General features: G+C 28.9%; 1 protein-coding gene across 1 annotated transcript in view; it reads left to right on the top strand.

Moving 5' to 3' along the window:
• The window catches only part of LOC106682274 (uncharacterized), a 367154-nt gene that overhangs the window by 66388 nt on the left and 287392 nt on the right, over nt 1-13374 (top strand). The window contains exons 2-3 of the mRNA XM_067053653.1: nt 1728-1810; nt 10919-11017. Coding sequence (XP_066909754.1) covers nt 1728-1810; nt 10919-11017 — 182 coding nt within the window. The remainder of the gene's footprint in view (nt 1-1727; nt 1811-10918; nt 11018-13374) is intronic.

Raw genomic sequence — 13374 nt, forward strand, 5'->3', positions numbered from 1 at the left:
CAAACTTAATATGGAAAGGTATTTCTGCCGGTCCTAAAACGGTTAGTAAGTCATTTAATTAATGACATAATCAAAATAATTTTTGATCATGGAACGAATTATAAATTTTATATATTTCTTTCGGTTTTTCACCTATAAGTCCTAAACGGTACATCATAGTGAATAAAACTGCGATAAAATAAATTATAGAACTTAAAATTATGTGTTAAATGGGTTACTCAGCGTAATAATTCGGTCAAGTGGTAAGGTTATAAACAAACAAACACCTTAACCTCTAGTTTTTCCTTTATTCCAATATTCTAATCTCGTTTGTTGAAGTAAATGAACAACCTGAAGAAGTGTTTCACTTTATGTTGTTCATTCGATGCATTATAATATAACCAAATAATTTATATATATTAGCTACAATCTACAATTAAGGACTTATAGGCGAAAATCCGAAAGAAATACAAATAAAAAAAATTGTAATTTGTAACCTTATTTAATTATTGCCTAGTTAGTAAGAGTTTTAGAACCTCCAGAAGTGCATTCCATTGTTAACTGAGATAGAAGCTAATTTTTTTAATTATTTGTATATAAAATGGATTTTATGCATCTGACTCCGGTACTACAAGTAGCGAGGCCAGAAACCAGTGAGTCTGTTTGTATGATATACTGCCTATAATGGTAAAGCATTATAAGTCTGAATCTGAAGGAGAGTTATAGGGCTTATAAAAATAAGTCTAAGTATGAAGGATATTTGGAAAAAAAATATCTTGGATAATCGATAAAGGATTTCGAATGATATTTGACTTCTCGAATAAGGAAGAAAACTACATAACCTGTTATTAAAAAATAAGGAATAATTTTACTTTTGGCCAACGACTTTTGGCGATACAATTTTTTTTCTTAAAACATCTATTTTAAACTATAAAAACTAGTGTTCTATATTTTGAAATATATTTTTAGAAATTATTTCCGGCATATCAAAAATGCATAGAATATAGTAAAACAATTTGACGATTTATGAGGACTGAGACGAAAACATTTATTTGTGTTTGATTAGTATGGACAAGTTCAATAAGAAATGATGAATTTATTGAATATTACAAAGGTATTCACTGATTCCTTTTTGTAAGCTCCTATATCTTGTAAGATGGAGTCTATCAGTATGTGCTGCAATTTGTAGCTAAACAATTTTTGTTCCTAGCATAGCATATAGCATAATAGCCAAAACGTTGAGAATTTTTTTCGTTGATTGGAATTCGTGAAATAATTTTGCCCTTAAATTTTAGCAAATTTACATTCATCTTAAATAAATTTCATATATAACTATCTGCTAATTTTTATCTAGTCAAGTATTTTGGAGACTGATAGATAATCAACAAAGAATTAGGAATAATAGAATAACAAATAACTTTGTGTATATTAGAATAATGAATGATCCGTTCTCAGTTTAATCGATCATTCAGATAACGTATGATGATGATGATTCACCATCCATCATCTGAATAATAATCTATTCGAATAATGCTAAACTCTGACTCCAGCGTATGTGAAGACGTATTATATTCTTAGTATATATGATAACCAAATTACTCATTATACTTATACTAGATATGTGATAATGATGTTTAATATGTAAATATTAAAAAAATAAATTAATTAAAATGTTATATCCTGAACTTATCTTCTATGTTTTCCTAAACATTTTCAGGTTTAAGGATATTTTTTTTTGTTTGTTGCAGACATATTGGAGCCCACGATACAGCGTGCGACTGTAGACAAGGGTTTAGAGGACACTACTGTGAGAGGACAGCTCCACTCCACGGTAAATTAAAGTTAATTAATATTTTTCTTTAGAAATAAACGATACTACTCCAATTGTTATAAAAATTTTTGAAACAGCATTGGAAAATTTAATTTGTTTTGAATATTTTCTGTAACCTAAGTACTCTCAGAATTAAAATGACACTAATTATTATGCTTTCATATTTTCTCCCTATTTGCATATTTTTTAATATAAAAAATATTTTATAATGCAACAAAAAAAAAATAGAAAAGTTAATCTTTTTTTATTAACGAAATATGAATAAAAAAGCGAATCACTTATTGTTATAATAGTTTGTAAATTATTTTAATGTATTTATAAATTTTTAAACCGTTATATATTTTATAAATATTGGGGATCCCAGTAAATATTATTGCTAGAAAAAAAATACAAAAAATCGAGTAAATTTCTTCTAAGGGAAGTTTAATTAATTTCAGAGAACCCTTAATCTGAAAGCTTTATCCAGTAAAGGAAGCATTAAATCTTCAGTAACTTATAGGCCCTGGCGATTGGATATGTCTCTACCCAGTTTCATAGCACATTTAACAATTAGCGGCTAATTAGTCAATTATCTTATAATACATTTACTTTTGTGAGTAATAAATATAATATTTTATCGGAATTACATAAAATATTAGTGAAATTATAAATGTTCCTTATGCAAATGATATATTAAGTATAACTGATCTAAGCTAGTTTTTTTAATATAATAAGTTGATGAAAGATCGTTAATTAACGATGTATAATTAACAAATTGAAGATGATCCTGGTGCGATCAAAAATAATAAAAAATAATTGTATCCAGTGTTTCACCCCTCTTTGCACGGCTTAATAAGGCCTGAATCTAGAAAGGCAATTGAATACAAATAATAAATAGTTTTTCTGCTATTTTGTACCTTTCTTGACCACTCGGACCATCTTTGTCAGATAATTTTAGTTCCTTTATTTCCTTGAGACGGATCGGGTTATTTCGATATGAGGTTTCTATTTCATTTTTTTTCTTTTTTAATTATCTATGGATGATGTTCTATGTCCTACATCCATAACAATTTTAAAAAAAGTTACGCGTCAAAATATTAGTTGTTTTTGACCAGTAATGGTCTATCATTATAGTATGAGTCTTCTTTATTAATAAATTATTTAAGTATTATTTCTATTTTTTTTTTTTTGTGTGTTCTTTAAACGATCATGGTAGTTATAAGGTTGACTATATATTCTTCATCTTTGAAAGTTCACCATATGTTCTCGGTTTTTCCGATTTTCCTGCTTTTTGTCACGATATTTTCGTTGTTTTAACGAAATCAGGATTATCGGTGAATTCATAAAGATGAATGAATATTTAAAGGCCAAAAGAAGATTTAACGCAGAGGATAACGGTTCTAAATTATAAACGCAAACTCGATGAGACATTTGCAAAACGGTCGTGAATCGCAATGAGGCTGACATCTAAATTATACAATTAATTATTGATGCCACAGAAGTCTACACTAATTGCGAAGCTCCCACTCCTTCATTATTGAATCCGTGCGTGATGAAGGGGTCATTAACTGGAAGATAGGAGGGAGTCCTCCTTAAGAGCGGTATTGTCCTGAAGGGGTAAGACAATGTCATCACCCGATACAATCAGTGCACAAGCTGTAATCCAGTAGCTTATCTTCAAATACCGGAAAGAACAATTTAAATTTATTACAGAAGCGTTAGGTTATGGAGAATTCGGTTTATTATAATTGTACATAATTAGGATCATTATTGTTCCTGAAACATGAAAGCAATTATCAGATATCCAAAACCAGATTAGTTTCAGGAGGATCGGGACACAACTTATAGGGTTTACCTATTCGGTAGGATTACCAGAAACTGTGACAGTTTTTTAGTTTTTCGTTCTTTATTTCTTTAGTAACATAGCTTATTTTGTATTTTTTAATGTATTTTCCTACATTCTATCATATATTTTAAGACATTGATAATAAAAATAAGAGAGCACGTTTGTACCGTACTTACGCAAATGTAAATTAGATGATAAAAAATAATAAGTAGAAAAAAAGAACAAAAAAAACCATGAAACAAAATTAAAAATAATGTAAAATAACATCTTAAACACGTGCATATTTATATTCAGCCTGCGGAACTCCCAGCCGATCTTGGCCACCCTCTTGTAAAGGAAAGTGCTCCAGACAAGAAAAGAGGAAGACTACAGAAGATTTCCGCTCACCTCTCAACCGCGTCACTTGTTTTAAGAGCCACCAGCCGTGGACGCTCAGGACTTGAGTGAAGAATCTAGCCATTGCCAGAACTTTAAAATAACTATTTATAATAGGTTTCCGGGACACTGTTTCAAACTTCAGGAAAGATTGAAAGGAAGGTTATGTAACATTTACTGGTCAGTAATTAAACTAATGAATTAATATCATGAGTGGATTTCTCATTAATGTGGACTATTTGGATGTAATAAGCTCTAAAGCAAACGGAATATTAAGATCATGATGCAGGGTATTGTTGGTTACTTAGTATGGGGCATTGATTATTGTTCGATTGACTTTGGACTGAAAGGATGGAACATGTTTGATGTTATTTATAACTGTCCCCCAAAGATCTAGTTCATACATTTATAGTATTGCCAGGCTTATTATCGTGTTGCATATATGCAGTTAGTTTTCAGTTGAAAGCTGAGATGTTTTATTAAGTTCTATATAATTGGTCCAAATCTTCAGTTAAGTTCTTATGTTACTAGTATATTATGTTGGTTTCACGTTACTCCTGGATAATGTTAAAAAATAAAAAAAAAAAAATGTTTCCACTCACTATTTTGGAACGATTCATTTTATTTTTAAAATTAAAATGAGTTATTTTTGAAGAACTATAATATTCAACAATTATATTCATAGTAATATCTAATATTTATTGTAAATTTTAGATGATGGAGAGCGGAGCATAGTATACTCGAAAAGTTCAATATCTAAATTAAGCTCTATTATATTTCTTTTAATTCATTACTTGGAAGTGGAGAGAGAAAACAATATAATAATGGATGGTCAATATGAATAACCAAAAACATATTATTTTAGACATCGTCGTCCAATTACATTTATTATACAAATATCCAACCAGTGCTCAAATGCCACTCGATTTCTGTAGGTCCAACATCATTATGTGTTACACATTATTAAGTATATTACCGCATATTTGTCCTTTCTAAAGAGCAATTTTATCAAATGTAAAGGTTTCAGAAATAATCGTGTTTATGACTCGATAATATTTTAAATATATAGAACAATAGTTGAATAATTAAGTATGTTTCATATATTAAATCCATTCCACTAAAAAATAAATAAATTGCTCTCCTGAACAATCATTCAGTTTATCAAACTCTAATTGGAGAACTCTTAGAAGCTATGTACGACAGGCAACACTGGAAAGGGCTCAGTTGGTTAACAAGTAAGGGATCAATAGAATAACATATGTTGTTGCAAGTTGGATATTATTGTTTTGTTTTTTTACATAAGTATGTTTTTTTTATTACTAACTTGTTGATTTTTCAAAGCATATAACTTATTTATTTTTATATATTTTGCTAGTTATGTGTTTTATATAAAATTTCACACGGATATTTTTTTTCCACTGTCTAAGTATTTTTAATTATTTAAGTATATCCATTATTTGTATCTATTTTATAAATAAACGAATTTCTCTTTTTGTTATGTATTTAGTTTTAAAAAAAAAGTTTGTGTAGTGTATGAATATGACTCTTTCAAGAACAATACAGCAAAAGGCAAGTACAGGTCAGCTAAAAGCACATTCTTCATATAAGAATTGTTGCTGTTGCCAGTTTTTTTATTGGAATAAACTAGGGACTGCAGGCAGTGAATTTCACTCGAGCACTATTCTCCTAGCGCTATAGTCTAGCTGCGAGAGATAACAATTTAGTTGTTACGGGCAACGAGTATTTGATAATAAACTTCCACAGTTCCAAAAAAAAAAAATGCAATTAAATAAAACACAGTAGTGGCCATTAATTTCATCACTTTTTTGTTTTACTATGATTTGTCACGATTTTATTGTAAAATGGATTCATATTCCTTGCATTGTTTTCCTGGTTAGTTTGGTTTGGGTATTTGTTATTGTCAATAACTAAAAAGTTATTTTAACTTTTTTGTGCATGAAAAAAATTCATAACTGCTTAATATATGATATAAATATAGTTTATTACTTGAAATATGAATTGAGAGAAAAAAATCATTTGAATTCCGAATAAACATCGTTATAACGAGTCTCTAACAAACATCTCATTATTTAATAAATTAGAAAAAATAATCGATAATTTTTGGGGAGCACTGTGGTAAGGTACGATGCAACTAACTCTAAGGACCCGCGTTCGAATCCGGTTGGGTTGAAAATTGTTTTCTGTTACACTGTAGCCGTGAGTAAACCTTGTGGGTTCTGGAGCCCTCCTGGGGTCTACCCAGGCTCATAAATTGGGTATCCTTAATTAGTTAAAAATCTGGCGGTCGAGCGTGATTCTGACCAAATCACCTCCTTGCACAACTGTTGGTCCAGTAACAATACTTTCTTACAAAGTACTGCTCCCTTAACCCATCATGGGTTGAAACGGTACGGATTTTGATTTTTTTAATGTTAATCAATAATTGAGTAATTAATCATGTTATTACTTTAATAAATTTACTTTAATTGAAAGATAATTTTTACATGTTATTATAAATTTTTATGCAAACCGCTTTGTTATATATTTTATTAATTTTATGTGTCAAAAAGGTTTTCAATAATATTTCCTGACCGGATGTGCTATTTCATATAATCGATTACACTTTTACACAATAATTAAATTGTTTTAATTAAAAACGCCTAAACCGTTTTTAATTAAACTCATTAAATAAATTTAAATTTAGATTTTCCTTTATATCAGTTCGGTCTTATATTTATTGAAGTAGTCTGTATATTTTTTATGTAGTAGTCTGTTATATTTATTGAAGTAGATTTTCAAAATAGCTTTCTCCAAATAATTTACCAGAGATTGTATGACAATTAGAGACATTGTTAAGGATACTAAAAAATGAATTGGTAGAAACTATGAAAGCATTTAAAAAGTAACTAAAGATGAAGAAAGGAAAAATATTTTTGGTTAAAAAACAACATTTCTGAAACAATAGTAATAATATAGAATATAACGTTCGAAAGCTAAAGTTTTTTTATAAAATGAATGCCATCTTAAAAATAAATCGGAGAAGAATATTTTTATTTTTTTATTTTATTTATTGATATTTACAACTGTATAAACAAATACAACCAGTAAATTTGATCATAATGACATAATGATATGATACAGGATGTATAGAAACTACCCAGTAGTAGAACTCTAAAAACAGTTTACAATATAAGGTCACGAGGCCATCTTCTTTTCAGGCGCCTCAGAGGATTGCCAGGAATGGAAGAGGAAGAAAGGTTAGAAACGAGTGGGTTTAGGTGGTTAGGGAGTTTATTATGGAAGTAATAATGGAGAAGAATATAAATTAATTTTTCCTGAAGTAGGGTGGTTTGTTTAAGTTGTGTGATGGGCGTAATGCACCAGATGCTTTTTGATATTTGGACCAAATGAAGCAGCAATATCCAATTTCTGATCAGCTTAACGAGTTAAAAAATAATAATATAATTATATAGGCAGGGTTGACCCTGGAGGGCTCTCGAACCCTCCGGGTTGACTCAATGCTACGGTGCAATATATAATTTTAAAATATATAATTGCAATTTGCTTCAACAAATTTCCTCTCCTATATTTCACTTTATTATATACATAGGTTGTACAATACCCTGCATGGTAAAACCATCACGGTTGCGAGAACTGGGTGCTAACAGGTACCCTAGAAAGCAAAATGGAAAGTCCTTCGTAGAATTATAGTAGCGATTTGGGACCAGAGCCTTAGCACAGGGAGGAGAAGAACTAACAAAGAGCTGGTTAGTCAATATCTCATATGAAGGCTATAAGATCGAGATGGGCATGACATGTTGCTCGAAGCAACCCATCAGGACGCCTCTTCCAATAATGAATGTCAGTATAGTTGGCAAGAGACCAACTGAACCAGATGGAGAGACAGAATCGGCAAACATGTAAATGAGCTGTAAGCAGCAAACTGGAAAGCAGTAGTTCGAAACAAAAACATTTTTACAATAAATAATCACTTTATTTATTTTCGAAAAATAAAAATCAATACTAAATCCTAAAAACATCTCAAAAGAATTCTCTATTTCAGAAAAATAATATAGCTATACATCAAAGTTCATTGTTTATTATTTTTTCATTTTTAAAATCATATGTTTTTAAATTTTAAAGATTTAAGCGACAAAAGATGATCTCTAGATCACTTCTTATAATTATCTGCGTTTACATTCTTCAATGTTTTAAGATCATAATTTTTTTGTGAGGCATTTTATCAAATTAACTAAGCAGTTACTCGGTAAAGACTCCTTTACATGAAAAATGTATTTATTTGGGTGTTTGGTATCATTATTGTATATTTATAGTAGTCAAATTACGATTTTGATTGGCTCATTCTTTTAAATACTTATTGAGTATCGTAATTTTCTTGTTCAATTTCACAAGATAACATTGACTTAGGAATCTGATTCTTAAGTCATTGGGATGGAAGTCGCCTTGATATTGAAAAAGTTCTTTCGGCATCTAAACCAGCCGCTGGCATTCTTGTATCTGTTTTATATAACATACCAACATGACTGCAACAACGCAGATGAATTCCAATCAGTTAAATGGATAAAAGGAATTCAAACCTTAAATGATAATAATAACTAATTCAATAAGAATTGAGTAAGTGTTCTTTTTTTTTTTTTTAATTTTTACTAAAACTATTAATTAGTTAATCTTGTGAATGAAAAGCACTCTTCCTGATTTTTATTTTTTTATTTTTTTTCATTAATATCAATAACGACGTTTTTGGGCTGTCACCCCCACATCAGATATTTACAGAAAATTCTCAAATTCATCCAATGCATTCATAAATTAATAAATATGCCACGATTTCTTTTCTAAATTAAAAAAAAACAATTACCTGATAATTATATCTTTTAAAATTAAATTCTATGTTCTACTTATTAGTCATACAATGTTAACAAAAACATATTTTTGTCAATAATATAAATATTAATAATTAAAAATACCAACATAATTATAAATAAGGAGATCTAAAATACCTTCCTGAAACCAGGCTCTTCTATTTATCTTTACTATTGATAACAAATATATTATATACTAGGTCAATACTCTCCTAGCTCTGTTCTACAAAAGATTACTAATCTAGTAATAATATATTTTTTTAATACATATTACAATGTATTAAATTTATTCTAATAATCAATACTATTGTACAACATAAAATTACAAAATGATTTACTATATCTATGTAATGTGTACGTATGGTGTTGTATTATGTTTTAAAAAATATTTGAATATATCCTGAATTAGGAAAGTATTGACTTTGTTTATATTATCTATTTATTATCAATGGTAAAGATAACCTAGGTTCAGGAAGTAATTTCAGATCTCCGTATTTATTATTATGTTGGTATTTTTAATTATTAATCTTTATACTACTGCCAAAATATGTTATTGTTAACATTATAAGAACAAAAATGTAATTTGAAAAGATATAATTATCAGGTAATCGTTTTTAAATTTAAAAAGAAATAGTGATATATTTATTAATTGATGCATGCTTAGAATGAATTTGAGAATTTTTTGATGATGGGATGACAATGCCGAAACGTTGTTATTGGTTTTATTAAAATAAAAAATTAAAAGAAGGAAGGTAACTTTTCATTCACAAGATCTAATTACAAATGAAACTCATCTAGTAGAAAACTATTTTTTTTTAATTGGTGTATAAATTATATTGTTATATTATTTCATTATTTGTTTGTATATTATTGTCATTAAAATTTATTTTATTAATTTTCTTATTGTTTACACTGTATATAATGTATAAATAAATACTTTACAATACTAATTATAATTATTATACTTATTACTATTATAATAAATACTATTCTTGTACAAGGAATATCTTGTATATCCGAAGAGCATATGTTCTATTCCGCAGTGAACTCTCAGCAACTTATATTATCCTTACTGTTTATTCAAGAGGAATTTTGCCAGCATGGACGAAAGTTTACCCATTCTTTTCCTCTTAGCCTATTGCTTACTCCAGCTTCAAAAGCTTCATGTGATCTGTCTTCTCATCTATATTAGGTATTACAAATCCAAACCGTTTTTGTTTGAATTTGTTGCGAACGGAATCCAACGTCTAAAGGAATTTCCGAAACGCTGTAAATGCCAGTTTCTGTTTGTTTTGGGTTATCGTTAATTAAAAAATTCAAAAATTATAGGAAAATAAAATTGTATAATTTTATTAAATTATTCCACAAAAAGAAAAATGTATACATTTATACAATAATTAATAGTATAAATTAGAGTTATTGGTTAATTGTGTTAGTAAACTAAAATGAAATGATAGAGTTTTATAACAAACAAAATAATACAGGAAATATAAGAAATTAATCAATATAAACAATACAAAAGAATGGAGAGGTCTTCTTTAACACAAAATAAAATATATTGAGTAAATTAATAACGTCAGCTGGATGAAAATTAATAATAATGTCTATCTGACCTTACGTTGATGAGGAAGGCTGTGTAGATGATGTCTGTAGGATGACAGCAAAGTATTAGTGGTAGATCGCAGTCCCCCCGTAAGCTGAAGATGTAGACCAAATAAAATGTTAAACATAATTCGTTACTGTAAATCGTTGGCATTTGGGAACAATTATCCATGCTAAAAGTGGTAATACCAATTTTCGAGAAGCTGCTAGTTCTGTAGTCGCCGTCGCAGTTAAGTTATACAAATTTTAATCTATTTTCCCTAAAAAGGATCCACTGCAGGATGCCTTATATCCTAAAAATCCTGCATATTTAATTAATATTTAACTCATGTAAAAACCTATAAACTATTAATTAAAAACTATTAAAAACCTAAGCTATTTTAATTAATTTCTTTGCTTATTACTTTTTTTTTTTTTTTGTCGCAGATTGCAATGATGAAGTGAAGTGCACTCGCCAGTGTCCGTGGGACGGCAGCAGGGAACAGGCTTGTAGTTGCGACAAAGATGGAGTAGTCGCTCAGCAAGGTAAGATACTCTTCAGTAATTTTTTCTAGTGGATCGAGCTGCTTCCTAACTTGTTCATATCCTGCAATAATAATATAAATAAATAAATAATGGCCAGTTCCTCGAAGCCTTTATATACAGTGTTTATTAGGATCGGTGGACCATAGTGGTAGTAATCCTACACCTCATACATAAAAAAAGTTTGTATGGACAGTATTTCACAAAAAAAAAGATTTTTTTAGGAAATTTGAGTTTCGTGTTGTTCTTTCTTAAGATGGGTCAAGTTTTGTAGATTGGGAAGAAGTTAAAATCAATATTTACTAGTAATCAAGTTCCTATTGTACTATCGTAAAATAAATAAAATGTTGTATGAGTATGGTTGAACCACATGTGTTGTAAGGGGATTTATTGAAGGACCAATTACCAAAAATATCCCACTTCTAGAAAGACTTTTAGATTTAATATGCTTTAATTTCGTTTACATAAAGTTTTTTTTTAATAAAATTATTTTATTCAATTTACGTCTCAAAACAATCTATATTTCTAAGTCCAACGTTTCGGCCAATTCGGCCATTCTCAAGGACAATCTTAATTACGAATTTTACAACCATATCAATTTTAAGAAACTTTATGCAGGCTATACTTCCCAGGTCAATAATTTCAGTTAAAATTACCCTATTTTGTCAATTCTTCACATTAACATGAAAACCTTTAATCACAGTCAATTCACACTATTATTCTCTATCACAAAAAATTTATGCTGTGATCAAATATTGACTGAAATTATTGACCTGGGCAGAATAGCCTGCTTAAAGTTTTTAAAATTGATGTGGTTGTAAATTTGTAATTAATATTGTCCTTGAGGATAGCCGAATTGGCCGAAACGTTGGATTTATGAAGCAATATTGATTGTTTTGATACTTAAATTGGATAAAATTAATTTAAGTAATTTAAACAATAATAATCAGTCTCACGAAAGTGAAACGATTATATTTATTTGAAATAATAATAATTACATGGATTAATAACAATTTTCGGCCATTCTTCTTCTAAATTAAAGATTCTTAAATTTTAGGAACTCTTTCTTGTTTAAGTTGGTGTTCGTGAAAGAAGAAACAGAAAATTTTGATATCATTACCAGCAATATTAAGTATTTTATATCAATTAGTTATAAAGCCATAAGGTATTTTATTTTACATAAATAAACACTGTAAATTTGTAATACTTTCACCGAAAGCACATCTGTGAAGTAGTCCTAATTTTAATTGTATGGCATTTTTATTAGAAAATGCTTTCTTTTAAGGACTATTTAATCTTTGACTTTGCTAGATGAACAGAAAAGTAACACAATATAAAAAACTCTTGTTCGATGTCATGTCATTGATCGTTTTACTGTTTTCCCATTGTACTGCAAAAACTGTATTATTCTAACTGAAAACGAGGATTTACGGAGCAGAATTTTGAATATGGAAAAACCTGAACAAATAAGGGCATTAACTTCAAAAGGAATGAACCACCACGATATTGACTGCTCTTAAGATTGATAAAGTAAATTTGTCTTGTTTGTGAATTAGTTCATATTATTAACAGTTAATAATTTTAATTACATATTCAATACTATGCAAGTAAGTAATATGATTTAGTGCGAAAAATATGATACAACGTGTGGCACTATATGCGCCGGCACCTAAAGAGAGAAGGAACCAGAGCGTCGTCTCTGATCTTCTCTCCAATATTTCATAGTCACTTACTTAATAATACGATTAAGCTTCCTCTATACAACAGGAATATATCTGTTAATTTTCAAAACAATTTTCAGATTTTTCGAAATCTACCTAAAAGGGAATATATATTTTGTTTGACAACTTTTTACTTGTGGGTAGTAAAATAATTCCTTTGTACAGTCCAAGAGCCCAAAAGGGGGGAAAAACAATTTCACAAGAACCAACATTTTGTTAATTTATTTTGGCAAATATCATGAAAACCATTACTCCTGTGAAGATAAACATAATTAACTTCTGTATTGTACATTTAATGAGCTTTCTCCATATAAATTCACTAGCTACTGATTATTTTATTATTTCGTTGTAAAATGTTGCTTTTTAAAAAAATATCTCTCGGGAATTATTAAACATAAACAGCTCTTTCAGGGCTCATATTTTAGCAACCTTAAATGATGTTGGATTAGAATTTAGTGTATATCAAAAGATATGAAGCTCCAAATGAACATTTTATATTTTTTTAACTTTTGAAACAGCCTCCAACTATGGTTGGCAGACTCATAAATTTTACTAGTAACTATACATAGTTTTCATTAAAATAATCCAAAATTGGGGTGAAGTAACCGATTTTTTCTCCTTTTGGGCTCTTGTACAGTG

Source organism: Halyomorpha halys, unplaced genomic scaffold (assembly GCF_000696795.3).
Source record: "Halyomorpha halys isolate HHAL.00 unplaced genomic scaffold, Hhal_1.1 Scaffold400.1, whole genome shotgun sequence".
In the NCBI taxonomy this organism is placed as follows: domain Eukaryota; kingdom Metazoa; phylum Arthropoda; class Insecta; order Hemiptera; family Pentatomidae; genus Halyomorpha; species Halyomorpha halys.